This window comes from Calonectris borealis, chromosome 1 (genome assembly GCF_964195595.1).
Source record: "Calonectris borealis chromosome 1, bCalBor7.hap1.2, whole genome shotgun sequence".
NCBI lineage: Eukaryota > Metazoa > Chordata > Aves > Procellariiformes > Procellariidae > Calonectris > Calonectris borealis.
In genome coordinates, this window is record NC_134312.1 from 121,576,983 (window position 1) to 121,592,845 (window position 15,863).

The 15,863-nt window shown below is 44.2% G+C and overlaps 1 protein-coding gene across 5 annotated transcripts in view; it reads left to right on the forward strand.

Annotated features, from left to right (window-relative positions):
* The first annotated feature begins 859 nt into the window (after nucleotides 1–859).
* Nucleotides 860–15,863, forward strand: part of ABCG1 (ATP binding cassette subfamily G member 1) — a 53,113-nt gene continuing 38,109 nt past the window's right edge. For 2 of the 5 annotated variants that reach the window (XM_075175592.1, XM_075175681.1), the window contains exons 1-2: nucleotides 860–901; nucleotides 4,070–4,313. In XM_075175592.1, the coding sequence (XP_075031693.1) occupies nucleotides 860–901; nucleotides 4,070–4,313 (286 nt within the window). Of the gene's footprint in view, nucleotides 902–4,069; nucleotides 4,314–15,323; nucleotides 15,365–15,469; nucleotides 15,471–15,863 lie in introns of those variants that run through there. The other 3 variants (XM_075175859.1, XM_075175911.1, XM_075175772.1) reach the window with 2 other exon arrangements.

Below are 15,863 nucleotides of genomic sequence, written 5' to 3' on the forward strand. Positions count from 1 at the left end.
CGGGTAGCATGGTTAATGACTCTAACTCAAAACCTAGCCACAGATCTAGATTCAAGTCAGCAGCGGCAACACAACCCTAATTGCACGTGAACACCACCCATTGAACTTCATGGGCAAGGGTGTGGTTCAGGCCCCATCTTTGCAGGACCTTGCTGAAATGCAGGTCTTTGATTTGAGGAAAAAATGAACGAAGATGGAAACTCAGTGACAACCTTTCTTTCTCTCCATTTCTGAACCACAACAGCTTGCTCAGCTTATAAATCAATGGTATGCGAGTCCCAGAGCCAGAAGAGCCGCCTCCTCCTCATGCCGGCGGGATAGCACAAGGCACAATTAGATGGTGCTTCGATTCCCGGTCTCCTCGGGGAACGCCAGCCCGCGTCCCCTCCGAGAGTTCATTAGGAAGCCGGGCCGCAAGCTGTGCCAGTTAGGAGTGCGGAGGCAATGCCCGGCAGCTCTCTGCGGGGACGTCCCGACCAGCCGTCTTCAGCGGCCAGTCCCCCGGAGAAGTGTCTGCCGCCTGTTTCGGCCACCCGCGGGACGGACTGGTGGCCACAGCGGGGGCACGCTGCCCACGCCTCCCCTCGGCGGAGAGGCGCCCCTGCGGGCTGGGGCCCTGCGGCCCCCCGGCACCGCCCCGCCGGCTCTTCCCAGCCCCGCGACGGGGTCCGCGGGGGCGGGCGGGGGCCGTGCCTGCCGCGGCGGGCCGGGACGGAGGCGGCCCCAGAGCGGCGGGAGGCTGCTCCCTCCCTGCCCGCCTGCCTCCCGCAGCCAGTCTGGGCAGAGAGGCGGCACTCGAGGGTTCCGCGCGGCGCCGGAGCGGGAGCCGCCGCCAGCAGCCGGGCGGGCAGCGAGGCACATGGCATGTCTGATGGCGGCTTTCTCCCTGGGCACCGCTTTGGTAAGGCGCGCCCTGCCCTCCTTGCCTCCCTCCGCGGGGCCGCGGCGAGGGGCCGGCGTGGAAGGGCTGCGCGGCTGGGGCGGGCGAAGTGCGGGCTGTGGGGACGGAGCGAAGGCTCCGCGGGGCGTCTTCCCGCTCTCCCTGAGGGAAAACCGGGGCCGGGCGACGGGCCCGGGGCTGCGTCCCGCCGAGGGGTGCCGGGTACCCGGTGCGGGGCAATCCCCGATCGGCGGCGGGGCGTGAGGGGACGGCGGCGCATGGCGGGGCTTGACCGCTGGTTACCTCTGGGCTGTAGCTAAGGCCGGGGGATTAGCGACTGCTCAGAGCATGCTCCCTGCGCCGCTGCGCCCCGTCGTTTTCAAAACAGATTTGCGGAGGGACCGTAACCTTTGCATAACACCCGGGGCGAGCGGCACATGGGCGGCAGCCCTGGGGGGGGGCGCTCAGCGGGGAGGTGGCTGGGGAACGAGCGGGCAGAGCCTGTGGGATCGTCCTGCCGCTGTGAACGGTCGGGCGTTTGCTGCCGTGCCCGGTGGGCGCCGGGAAGCAGCCCAGCTCCTTACGGGTGAAATAAAACTACATGGGAGATAAAGCTGTATGGAACCAACTAAGGCGTGAGCGCGGTCTTTGAGAACACACGCTCGTCGTGTCTGGTGCGCAGAGGGGTTGAAATGGACACCAGTTTGAAACGCACGGCTGTACGTACACGTCGGCATGTCAGTGGAGAAACAAAGGGTTTGTTGGTGTTAGCGGATATGTGACGGGAGTTCAGGTGTGTTTGAGGAGCAGTTACACAGGGCTCGGGTAAGTCTGTGGCTGTCGCAACCGCAGGAGTTGCCCACCTCTTTGCAAGCAGAGATGATCCCGCAACTGGGAGCCATTTCTGCCACCCCATAGCAGGTGGTCTCGGGGGGGGGGAGGCGATCCTCGCCCACAGCAGGTGGTCCCTGGGGGGGGGATCCTCACCCATAGCAGGTGGTCCCTGGAGGAGGCAGGCGTGTGACTTGAGGGCTGGCAGGACTCCGTCACTGTTTGCTGAAAACAGGCATTTCAGTCCACTGGGTGATTGAAATGGTTTGTTTAATGTCCCAGGAACAAAAGCCTCTGGCTTCATACTCACAGATGATTAAGCAGGCAGAGACAAGGACCTTGTGCAAAGGATGTTTCTTTTTGAATTGATCTAAACTGGAGAAGCTCTGACCGTCCCCTGAATACTCAAGGTGACCTGCTCATTGAGAATAGTTTTTGGATATTCCCTCTGATGTGTGAAGGTGCTCACTGGTTCCTCTGAACCAAACAGCTTATGAGTGCCAAAGTAAGCCTTGAAAACATTCAGGAAAGAATATTGTTAACTGACCCTCTCTTATTTTTTAGGGAAGAGGAGGTTTCCCTACTTTAATTGTTCAATTCTAAGATGTTTCACATTACTTTCGTTATGTTCAAATTACATGCCATTACAGTCAACTATTTAAGAGATTGGGAGTAAGTAGTATTGGATACCTGACCTCTGAGGGCATGATTAAAATTGCTTTCTTGAGAAAACGTGGTAAGCGGAGCTGATTTTACATCCAGAACTCAGGGCTTGTGCTTGAAGAACCTGAAGACACTAGCTATATAGTGGTTATGTAGGACTGGTTTCTTCAATGTTTTTCATCAGCATTCATGACAAGTGGCTGATCTGAGCAGTACTGCTTTCACAGCATAGATGGGAAGACCGCTGACCATGACAGAGAGGGTGAAAATGGCGCAGTGAAAAGAAGGCAATGTGACTTCTTAGTTGCATTGGAGGACAAGTAGGGGGAGACAGTGGCATGACCTACAGCTCTGTATTTGAGGGTGTTCAGGACTGATGCCTTGAAAAGCATAGCACATACGCTTTCCAAGAGATACCTTTGGGGACATGTAGATTGTTGGGCAGATGTGACAGCGTGGAAGGCCTAGCACATACGCCAGCTGCAGAAGTCTTTTCCAATACAGATCTGCATTAAAAATACTATATTTTGTAATAGACAACTGTGCAGATGTTGGGCCCTGCTTATGACATACTCCAAACAACAGATGACAACAAACAGCCTTTGAACTGTTCAACAAACAGCCTTCAACTGTTTAGCTGAAGAAAATTCATGATTGTTTTACTTCTGGCTTTATACTCATCCTGTTGATATTGGTGGAAGGTGCCCGTGCGGGTAAAAGGAATGGAAGAAGTTCAGATTTTGTGTGCATAATAAAAAAGAAGAGAAAGGCAGGTTGCAGGCCATTGTCATGGTCAGGAGAGGAGGGGAAAGAGATTCAGTCCAAAAAATGCCAAGTGGAATTGCACTGAGTGCTATCATAGGCAAAGCATAGTAAGAGGTATGGCTGTAAGCATAAAGCATTGACATTACAGTGTCAACGGTGCAAGTACTGGAGCAGGGTTTAATATGCTTATGTAGCTGATAAGATTTCCATTAGGGATCACTGTCAAGCAAGGAAAGTGTGCAAGGATTTTGGGTGGAAAGCACGGTGCTTTCCTAATGGATCTCTAGGAAAGAAGTTGTACTGTTCCAGCTTGCGAAGTCACCAGAACTATCGGTGCAGGAGCAAATAAGGCACAAAATAGTACATTGCAAAAGTCGCAGAAATACAACTTGTGCAATTTCACACTTACAGAAGTATATTCTGATCCAAAGGAATAAGAGCTCTTAGACTTTTTGAGTGGTTGTCTTTTGAAATGTCTGCACAAATAATAGTTCAGCTAGCTCCCTTCCCCCTTCAGCTCTGTCCCAATACAAGCCCTGGAATCAGAGTAACTAGAACCAGATTCTTTGAGTGCATGAGAAACCAAATACAATGGGGACTGAACTTACAAATGTTGTATTAATCTGGTGCAAGAGCTACTCTGTTCTGAAGATACTAATGTGCTGTGTATATACCCTTTGAGGGGAAACTGGTGCTAAAGGAACTGCCCTTTGTGTGCTGCAAGTGCAAGAGTTCTTTTACCTCTTCTGTCAAGACACTGGCAGAACAAACAAAAGATTGTTTTTTTTTTTCCCTCTCACCTTTCAGTGCATTACTGTGCTGGATTCTTGTATTATTTAAGTAATAATTATTCTAATGCAGAAGGTTTTGAAATGTGTTCCTAAACAAAAGTCTGTGAACTTTGTCCTTTCTCCAACTTTTTCCCTCTAGAACGGCAGCAATTCTGCCTGTACCATGGCCGAGCCAAAGTCAGTGTGTGTTTCGGTGGATGAAGTGGTCTCAAATGGCACAGATAACCAAGACATTCGACTGATGAATGGACATTTAAAAAAGGTGGACAATACTCTGACAGAAGCTCATCGGTTCTCCTACCTACCCCGCAGACCAGCTGTGAATATTGAGTTTAAAGAACTGTCATACTCTATCCAAGAAGGGCCGTGGTGGAGGAAGAAAGGTGAGGAAAACTTAATGTTTTGGCTAACGTACAAACGTTATTGCCCATGTGGGTGGTCATGATAGGTGGAATGAGTCTGTTATGGATGGCAAAGCAAAGCGAGTAAAGGGAGCGTGTTTTCACAGTTGCTTTTTGCTTGGCTTCTTGATATACCCACTGCCCCCCAGCCGGCACCGGGGAACTTTCCTGGAGCCTGATGCAGTGGGGTGGACGGCCTCTTGCACTTCAAGAAGCTGTAGATGCAGTAGTTCATACAACTGCGTATTTTTGCCTCCCAATTCTAAAGTATCTGAAGTAAATATAGTATTGCTGTGCTGCCAAATATCTGTCCTGTGATCTTGCATGTCTACAATTTATTGTTGAGGGTGTGTAGAGCATGCAGTAGTTTAAAGATGGGGGTGAGGGAAAAGAGGATGCTTTTTTTACTCTTGTGATAGGCTGTTTTGTGAAATGGTTATTTTTTCAGTACTCTTTCAGAACAGCAAGCATCTCAGAATTTCAGAAGGCATTTGAAACCAGGACAAAAATTATTCTCTTAAAAAGCTGTGTTTGGAAATAAATGCTGTGAGCTATAGGAATGTCAGGCCATCCATGTCTCTCGGTGTACTATGATGGGTCTCTCTAAGCTTACCATTTCTCTTAACTGATGAAATCACTGGCTACTGCTAGGACTGAACCCTGAGGTTTAGTCAAGGACCAGGATGCTCTTGCTAGCTACTTTGCTAATAATATACAGCAAAGAGGTCAAACCGTACAACAGGGCACACCAAAATGATACAGATACTGAATGCATCTCAAGGAAGTGAAGTGTTACTGCTTTCCTCTCACAATCCAGTTTCACTTATAGCTGGCTCTGAGACAATTCTTCTGGTGCTGATTTACTGATGGGAGTAGGGAGGGCATATTCAACTTTCTTCTTCATATGCTTTTGGTCTGTTACAGTTCTGAAAGGTGGGTGTAAGGTGGCTCTGTCCTTTTTCATCTGCTTGGATTCATTCTTTTTATACCTTCATCTGCTTTGTGTAGCCATGTGTTTCCTAGAGAGTTTTTGTTTTTTGTGTGTGTGTGTGTGACTAGTCATCTCTGAAAGGAAAACTAGGTCGTGCAGTAAATTCCTGCTAGCGAAAAGAAGTAAGCCCAAGAGAAAATATTGAAAATTTCAGGAGAATTTTGTGTACTAAATGACATAATTGCTCTTTTCTCTAGGAATTCTCTCTTAGTAACGTAAATTGGTATGGTTGTGTGCTTTAGTTCTTTTTAAGAGATAAGCCCCTGCCAATGCGCCGCTCACCTGAGCCATGCTTGATATTTGCACTTGCTCTGAATCTGTAAATCCACTGGCTTAAAGGTTCCACTTGAAATTGTTTCACAAAGTACATTGCTGCTGTCTGGAAATTGTGTCATTATCACAACACCAAGGCTTTAGTGGTCTAAAAACGTATGGTATGAAAAACACGTTCTATGGCCGTGGAAGTGCTACTGTACGTGGACAGCCTGTGCATATAGTTACTCATGTGTTGAAGGATGTGCAAACCTGAGGCTTTAATAGGTTTTTCGACATCAAAACTGTATGTGCACACACCTTCCTTTTTTTAATTCTTTATTAAAATTGCATGTAGCCATACTGTCCATAGGAGAACAACTTGGTTTGGCAGCAACTTTCGTACATTCAAAATTATTTTTTATCTTATCAGAACAAACTCAAACGTTGAAAGATTTTTTCCCCCAAGAAATGGAACTATGCCAAAGTGTCTCATGTAAGATTTGAAAACTTGAGGTTTTTAATTGGATCTCTTTCTTACTGGCCAAAAATGATCGAGAGGTTCTAGACCAAAAACCTCTGTCCACATTTGCTGACATGTCTAAGTGACTTGGCTTTAACAAAACGGCACACCCTGACAAAATGTCGTGCTGCTGAAAAGGACCGGTTGCGGTATTTAGCTCTAGGGCGTGGCCGGCTATGACTATGTCACTACACTTGGATTTGAAAGAGGAGATTAAACTTTTCTGGCTATCTTTCTGGCTATCTGTGAGCAGGAGTCCATATTCTCACCTCCTCACCTGGTCTTGTACCATATGCCTTTCCTCGGAACACTAAGGACAGCCTCTGAGTGGCTGTAAGGCATGCTGTTTGCCAGCAGGTCTTGGCACTCTTCTGCTAGCCAAGGATCTAAAAAAGACTTGGGAGATTTATAGTCGATGCCAAGGTGAATGTGAGCCAAAGCGTATTCTCACTGCAAGTAAGGTAAACCACCTAATAAGCTATCTTTGGAGGACCTGGTCAGATGGAGGCAAGTTGGTATCTTCTCAACATTGGTGGGGGCACAACTGGAATTCTGTATCCAGTTTTGGGCGCTCCAGATCAACAGAGATATTGGGAAGCTGGAAAGGGTCTGTCAGCGGGGTAAAAAATTGGTCAGGGGACCTACAAAGAGAAGTTGAGGAAGCTGGGCTTGTTCAGTCTAGTGAAGGGGAAGCTGGGGGATGATCTCATTCTGGTATACAACTACCTGGAGGGCAGTTACAAAGACAGTGGAGCCAAACTCCTGTACGTAGTGCCAGCTGATATACAAGAGCCAATGGCCACATATTGCAATTTGGGTGGTTTATGGTGGATGTTAGGAAAAATCCGTTCACCAGGAGGTTGGTGCAGCACTGGGACAGGTCATCAGAGACGGTGTGCTTTCTCCATGCCAGGGGGTGTAGAAAATTTGGCTTGGCAGAACCACAGCTGACCTGATCTTGTGTTGGTGATCATCTTGCTTTGAGCAGAAGGCTGGACTAGGCGACCTCCAAAGGTCCCTTCCGAGCAACGCTTATATGATTCAACGCTAGCCAGATTATAGAAACTTCCTATAAACAAACTTTCCTCCCAGCCATGTTCCCTATTCCAGGGACTGACCCAATGTATTGGTTTTAATGGAAAAGGTTTTCCGTTAGAGAAATAGAAAACTGAATTGTCTAAATTGTCTTAAATGAAGGTAAGGACCGAACTGTCAGATTCCTTGAATTGTTTTAGTGGTTCTGCAATAGAATTGTTTGTGTGCGATTTGGGATATCTCTATTTAAAACTGGTGGGCTTGTAGATGAATACGTTACACGTAAAACTATTCTGAATGCCTCTTAACTGGTTTCTCCTCCAGTGGGAAACTGGGACTTTGCGATGGGTTTAATCTGTCTCTGCTCAACAAAAGGGCAACATTGCGCTTTGAAACACTGGTGGATGTTTTAGCTCTACATTCCTTGTGGGTTCCCTGTGCTAAAAGGATCTGTCATTGCTGTGATACGAAATTTTTAAATTCACTTTTTTGTGAGAAGAGTAGCAGAAAACACATTCCTGAAGGTACAGAGTCTAGTGTAGGAAATGCAACTGATTTTTAAAAAACAGTAAACTTGTAAGCACAAGCTGAACAAAAATAATAAAATGGGAGATGTCTCTCAGTTCACATTGTTCTTGGGTGCTGGTCATGGCAATAAGCGATAAGGGATGCTGTTATGAAAATGTGCCTTTTAAATTAATGGTGTTTCTATTCTGAAAGGGAGCTTGGAAAAAAATTCTGCTATTTCTACATCTTTCTCCACGACTGTAATGAATTAGTTAAAAACTTTCATGAGTGCTGGATCACAAAGGGAGAAGTATAGTTTCCTTGCAAAGACAATTTGTGCCAGCATGTTGGAGAGGAATTCAACTAAAGAGCAACAACAAAAAAATGTACTCCCTTCAGTAAAAATGGTATTGCAAAGTAATGTTAAGGTTAGGCTCTAAATTAACAAAAGGAGGAATGACTAGTAATGCTGCCATTGTGTTCTGTACTTAGCTGTATTGTTCAAACAGTGAAACTCATGGTATGTAACATCATTTAGTTTTTATTAAAAGCACAAAGAAATGTGAATTTGCATTGCTTGTCAACAACAAAGAAGCTAAATAAGCCATCGTAGACTTCAAATTAGAATTTTTCATTGGTTTGTGTTTCAGCCTTAAAATGCCTAATTTATCTATTAAATCTCATTTTCTCTTTAACAATAAGGATGGGCATTTTCATTCTCAGATTTATTTGATAAATGATGTTCTCATTTTAATGCGGTTTTACGAAATTCGTAGCAAAGATTGGTATGACTCTGGACCTGATTCATTCATGATGTAATTCCGCTTGAAATTGGTGGTATTAACAGGGAAGGAATCTGATAGGTGAGTCCTTGATCAAAGAAGCTGCATCTGACCGATTCCATTCAGTAGGAGTTCTTACCAATATGGGAATTTGGAAAAGGTTACAGAAGTAAAAGCTTCAGAAGGTCTCAGATGACTTGGCATTTTCCCCATAAAGCTTTTAGGGAATTAGTCAACTGGTAGAATCAACTATTTCCTAAGCTTTGAAGGAAAGAGTTTGGTAAGTGACGTAATCCAGATCTTGTGAGGGTAAGGATCTTCCAGAACCAAAAATGTGTCTTGATCTTTGAATCCTGCCTTTGTTCAAGCATGTGCCAGGGGTATTCTGCGGTCAGCAAGGTTCCAGATTCGCGTAAGAGAGCTGCAGGACTGCTGGAGAGACAGCGTGTTTTAAGATTAAAATGAACTGGCAAAGCCAGAAAAAGGAAACTCCAGCACAGAAAGAAATAATAGGGCTGTTTAGCCCGAGAACGCCTTCTCCTTTCTTTTAGGAAGAGGGAGCCAACTGGCTTGGAGGGGAAGAAGAAGAGGAGAGTCCTCCGTTAGATCCTGTACGGGCTTCTTAAATGAGGAAAAGCAAGCTCCACAGAGCTTCAGAACAAACTGTGTCCAAAATGTCACTGTCTTGTCACAAAGCCACTTATCTAAGGGTTGAGAAAGAGATCTGAAAGTGGATCTTGTCTTGGCTTCTGAACTGTCTGTTTAAACTGCAGTTTGAAATGCAAACCACAGGAACATATCTTCGTTTTATGAGTTCATAGAAAAATTACAGACGCGTAGGTTTTAATTGTAGGACTGCCTGAAAACTGTTCGCAAGATGATTTTGGGGAAAAGTCAGTGCCTTAGCTTTCTGCCATTTTTGTTAGAAGTGCCATATAGTAATCTGAATAGAGTGAGTGGTTTGGGGATAAAATTATGGATAGTCCCAAATATGAAGAGGGCATGAGAAGTACTTTGGAGCCTTCTGTCTTCATCAAATTCATTCAGCTTTACTTTGAAAAGATACATACATTCTGTATACCCACCAAAGGACATTTGTTCTACTGTTTCTAGGTGTTTTTGTTATAATGTAGGATGGAAATACTGTTCCTACATATCTTGAGTGCACCCAGGAAGAAAGTAGTAATAAATCAGCTTTCAAAACTCCACAACTCAGGGATTACTTTTTTTCTTGTACTTGTCAGTATTCATGGTTAATTAGGCAACATTTTAGTTGGAAATTTCTCCGTTGTTATTTTTAGGATGGTAATGACTCATTTGTGCTGCGTTCAAGTGTAAGTTCTGGTAAGATCTGGTCTTTAGTAACCTCCGAGGGAACGGGCTCCAGCCGGTCAAAATGCAGGCGGGTATTTTTATGGAGCGGTTTAGTAGCAATACAGAAATTCATGCTCAGCAGAAAATGTGGTATTTCTGTTGTTTTGGGTTTGTTCTAATGGATCAGACCCTGTGGAAACAATCAGCCGGAGAGGTGCTGTCTTTTCTCACAAGGTTGTTGCTTCATAGCTTTGAGATTCAGCACGTTAAATGGCAGGAGGGGAATGAAGGACCGTGCTTATTCTGGATGGCTCTGTCGTGTCCGATGGGGAAAACACGGAGTCTTTGGCAGGTTGCTTGATATTCATGAAACGCGAAAAGTGGCCGTCGCAGTCTGAGATAGTGTCATCAGAACAGCTAGATACCTGCATTTCAGCATAGAGGTCTGTATATCATATTAATACGGATCTCTGCGTAAGATGGAAACTTAACCCACTGTCAAATCATCAGCATTGATTTAAACAGGCTGGGTTTCACTGATTTGCTTTGGTGCTCTGTTACAAATTAGTTCTGGTACGTGCGCTTGGACAGACCTGTTTCTTTTTATTTAGCTAGGCTTTTTTTGCTGCATCTCTTCTGTGACTTCATTTAAAAGATTTCACCCCCCCCAGAGATATCTGAAGACCCAAATGGAAAAGGGGAGGGTGGGGGCGGGGAGGGGAGGATTTGCCCTAAATTATTTGCTAATCCTTGCTGGAGGAGTCGGAAAAAGCCTGTCCTCATCCCCAGCAGGTGCACTGCGGTAGAGGTGCCGCATGCACGGTCTGGGTCTCGCCCGGCGCGGTTACTGGCGGGCAATGCACTGCAGTAACCCGGCGGTGATGCTCTCGCCCCGCCGCCCGGGCCCTGGTTGGCTGCTCCAGGCGCTGTTGCTAAGATGGGAGGAAAAGATGCAGAACAGTAAAGAGCAAAACCCACTTTCCGAGAGAAGGTTTGGGGGGTTTTTTTTTTTTTGCCTTTCTCTGACAGATGGGTTGTATTGTTTTCGTCCATTTTTGCCTGCTTTGTCTGAGAGCGTGTTTTCATCTTGGAGAGCAGGATGCATGCAAATTAAGATCCATATGTTAGAAAGAATAAACAAGTTAAGCTGGTTGAAATGAACTGCGATACTAGTAAAAAGCTCTTTCAGGAGATATTTTGTGGATTCTTTTTCAGTGACTTAAAATGTTAGCGAAATTAATGAAAATGAAACAGGATTTTTAGCAGGGGATTTCTAAATGCATGTTTCAACCTTGATAAAATCCATGCAGTTTTTCTTTTAACACTTAAGCTGTCTCAAGATGGTAAAAATATACTGAGTAGTCACTGTTACCGGAATAGTTCACAGCATTTTATTAAGTGATATATAACTCTTCCTAGCATCCTTTTGCATGAGTTGTATAAAATGGAGGTTATTGGGGACAAGTCTTGGTCAGCCCCTTTGTCTGATCCTTCTACTGTTTCCCAGCTGAGTATGACCTTACTTCAGCATTACTTATTTTCCTCCATGCGGAACCCATTGTTATTGTTGTGGGTTTGGTTTTGGGTTTTTTTTTGTACCTGAAGCTTTTTTTGGAAATGTGTCTGAGTTTGGTCACTGAGTCTTTGTGTGAGTAGAACATATTTTTCTTTTTCTTTGCCGTATTGTTTATTAAAACTAACCATTACAATGACCTGACTGTTTTTCATTCTAGCTAATGTTTTAATACAATAAATTTTATTAGTTGCTGTTGCCAAAACTTGTGGCTGAGGAAGGAAGTTTTAGAGAGATACCAATTAAAACATTTCAGAATTTATATGCCAGGGAAGTGGTGATGGCAGTGGTGATGAGTTGTCAGGAGTTTGAGCTGTGGTCTCCGCTGTTTCCATCTCACAGTAAGCATGTGTTGGGGGCTGGCTGTAACTCACCCTGACAGCCTTCCACTACAACTTTCTGTACACTGAGTGGGATTTGTTGAAATGCTTTGCTGTCCTCTGCCCATATGCAGTCATGTCTTGCTTGAGGTGTTGAGGAGGTAGAGACAGCATGCACCATCATATGGGTGTACTTTTTTCACATTTCAAAGTAGAATTTGGTCCATAGTCTGAAGATATGTTTGAAGGAAGATGAAGCAAGAGTCATTTTGCAATTGAAGGCTTCAGCCATCAGATGGTTGGTTGATCAGGGTTCTCCATAACCTCAGTAAAAGGAAAGCGAAATCACAAAAGCGACCAAGAATAGAAGGTAGCTCAAGAGTAAAAATGCTGTTAGAGTCCATTTTTACTTGTGTATTTACATGCCATTTTGAAAAGTGCCTTCTGGAAGCCCATGGGGTCTAAACTTACCTGCTTACTAAGGCAGGTCTTTTGTTCTCAGGCGATTTAGTATCTCAGAGTTCAGCTCTGTATTCTCTAAGAAGTTAACTGCTTCACACTTCCCTGTAGCATTGTTTTTGTAGGTAAACTGGCTCGCTTTGGGAAGACAGAGTTCAAGGAACATGATACTACTCAAAATGTGGCAGACCCTCACAAGGAATACTCGACTGCGTTATAATTCACAACTATACCTGTTAAACTGATGGCTACCTTTGCTCTCTATTAGAAAACAGTGTTTGGTCTTACTATTAAAATTAACATCTCAAGACTAACTCCAAACAACATGCAAGGAGAATCCCAGCAAAATTTACATGGTAGTTTAGCATACGCGAATGAACTGATTTGGATTTAAAATTAAAGCATTGCAAACTGAAGGGTGGGTGTTCAGGCTCAAGATGAATGTCCTTGAGGCAAAACCTAAATGCATTAGCCAAAAAGGCCATGCCTTATCCCCACAACCTCTGTGACATGTACGCTCTTGATGTGCGTAAGGATATATGTCTAACATGAGACTGAGTTTTTGACAAAAATAAGCTGGGAGTTTAGGTCATTATACGAAGTCAGAGAAGGTCCACCTGGCCAGGTTTCCTTTCTCTGACAGCAGGTAGAGCTGAATGCTTGGGGAAGAGTTCAAGTGCAGGCAAGTGTGTAGTAGCGTTTCCCTGGCTTCCCAAGCTGCAGCTTGCAGCTCAGAGGTTTCCTGAAACAGGTGCAGTATCTTTGTGTTTACTAGCTCTCGATGGATTTTTCTTTTGTAAAATCATTCACTTGCTTTCTGAACCTAAGCGGGCTTTTGGTGTTCATGCTGTCACCTTGCTATTTGCCTCCTTTTTCAAACCATTCAGGGGTAAGGTGAACAGCACATAGCCCGATAAAGATTCCCTGAGACTCAGAGGTAAGCTTTCTTCATTGATTGACCACTGACTCCTACTCTTTTGTTTCCCGTTGCTTTTTCTGCTTTCTCATTTATTTGAGAACCAGCCATCTACCTCCTTGTCAGATTCATTTATTTAAGAACTTTAATGAAAGACCTTGTTGAAACATGACATCTATGTAAGATGACAAAATGGTCCTCTTTTTTTAGGTATTACTTCCAAAAGATATCACATGCAATTTATATTACCAAATTTTGTATCGGAGACTTCTGCAGAAAATCTGTCTTTTTTCTCCATCAACAGCATTGGGACAGTAACAAGCTGAGATGTTAGTGGTTCACATTGCCTGCCCACTGTGCTGGCTTTGAACCTAGAAGCTAGCAATTTTTGTTTAACACCATTGGTACAGAGGACAGCAAAACCACCAGCCCTTACTTAGACTGTACTATGTGGAAAATTTAGTATGAAGGTAATTTACAAGCACAGCTTTAGTGCCTAGGAGTGACAGAATCCTCCTCATCAAGCCCAGGACCAAGCTCTAGCAGGCATCTTCTTCTTGATAACAAAGTCTATGTTAAGTAGAAGACTGAGGGTCCCCAAATCTGTCCAGATGTAGTCACTTTTTCACCAACTTTCAAATACATGAAAAAAATTTACAGTATAATAAAATATGTATGGAAGAATTACTGCCCTTTTCAACCCATTCTTTAACTTGTTCATCCCCAAAACAACATGTTAAGTATGATGGAAAAGGGTCACAGCACATACATAGAAGGCCAAGCAATTTTGGTTGTTTTCAGTTAACTATTTGAATCCTAATAGCTTCCTACAAGTAGATGTTCTTATATATTTAATTTGTTCCTGAAATAATTATCAGGAGGCCTGTTGAAATATCCTGTTGGTGATGATTCAGATATTTGAAAATGGCTCCCTTGTGAATTATGTGCTTTAGTGCAGATGTTTGCATTTAATTTGGCCTTTGGATACTTTGTCTCTTAGAAAAGAAGATTTTAGAATGAATATTTGATACAGAATGTAAGTGGTAGTATAAAATCCAGAAGGACTAGTGCTGTGTAAGTGTCTCTGGAATGAGGACAAAATAATTCTGTCTATGAAATGGTGTGGCTGGAGATGCATGCTGCAATATGTCTTGAGTCATGCTGTGGGAACCTTTGTAACTGCGTTTCCTGATTGGACTTTCTTGTCACTGTTAGGTTTGTATTCTCATTTACAGTTCATTTAGACTTTCTGATGCAGGGGGGAGAAACAGATGCACTCTGAAGACTTATTTCTCTTCAGAAAGGATGGAGATGAAGCTGTCCAACTTCTTATCAGACAGAAGTACGTGGAATTACATAATAGTCGAACTGAGTTAACCACTTGTTTGTTTGTTCGTTTTTTGTTATGTATCTGTTCCAAAGAAAAATAAATGGCAGAGACCTTGGCTTTACAAGATAATTTACCATCTGCCTCTCATCTAGTATCTACAGCCTACATCTTTTGTGTAAGAATCATATTTCTTCCTGCTTTGCATGTTTAGAATAATAACAAATGTTGTTTATAATTGCAGTACATCTGCTACAGGAGAGAGGAGAAGAGGGAACATGCAGTGGTCAGGTTCCTGGGTAAATGAGAATGAGACCTCTGCTCTGTCTCTTGCTGATCTTCAGAGGGTAGGCTTTTATGTCAGACAACAGAAGAAAGGAATTTCAACTGAAGTGATGCACCTAGTTAATATGAAATTTGAAGAAAAAAAAAATCTGAAGGTTTTAATACTCTTGTTAAGTAATGGAGTTAAATTCTGCCCTGTTGCATCTGATTTATGCTTGTGGAAGCAGTCAAGTGGATTAGGCTGCACTGACAGAGCATGGCTAGTATAATTTTTTTAGTCATGATCCAGTTATTAGCTCAAGTGCTTCAAAAATTAAACATTCTAATAGCACCAGCATGACAGACCTAGAATTGGTAAATGAGTACACAATTAAAAGGGGATTGAAGGTAAATATTTGCTATTAGAGGAAGGACAGTTATTTTTTCTGGGTCAAAAAGCCACGAACTTCACCCAGCTTATTGAATATGAATATTGAGGCCCGACTGTATAAAATAACTATTTGAGGCTCATAAAGCTGAAGCCTGTGGGTGGCTGTCTGGGACCGAGTTCCTCTTCCTTCTCCACTTGGAGAGGTGAAGGTCATATGCTGCCACCAGAGAAATGTGACAGTCAGAAAGACAAGGAAGAATGCGAAGGGGTGCATCTGTGCACAGCTGGCCATGAAAAGTTACTCTCTTGGGTTTTGGTTTTGACCCTGAGTCTTGGAGAATTACTTGAAGGAGAATTTGCCCCAGAGAGCAAACTGACAGTAAATAAATATTAAGTGTGCAGATGCAGAGACCTCTCTGAAAAGTGGTTGGGTCAGATCTGTTTTGTAATCAGAACTGCAAGTTCTTCACAAGAAGTTTGCAAGAGTTTCAAATTGTGGTGATTGTAAAGCAAGGCCGTTGGCAGTGGCTGAATCTGGTGGGGCTTCAGGACCTGAGGGGATTCGTCCTTTCCCAGCCCAATTGGTACATGGCAGCCTCGGTTCTGTATTCACAGGTCCAGTTAGTAACGAGGCAGGGCACGCATGTCCATACATGCAATACATTCAGCCAGCCATGCAGACCAGCACAAGGACAGAAGTGGCTTTACAGCACCCACCTAAACACAGACGGCACTTGTGCAAACCTGACCACCGCTGATGGCTTGCTGCTGTTCCTCTCCGCTGACTGCTTGTGGGTTGCACATGCAGACAGGCAGGTCTCTCCGCCGGTGGGTTTTGGACACTCTGCCAGTCCAATCCCTGGCCCAGACTCCGGACT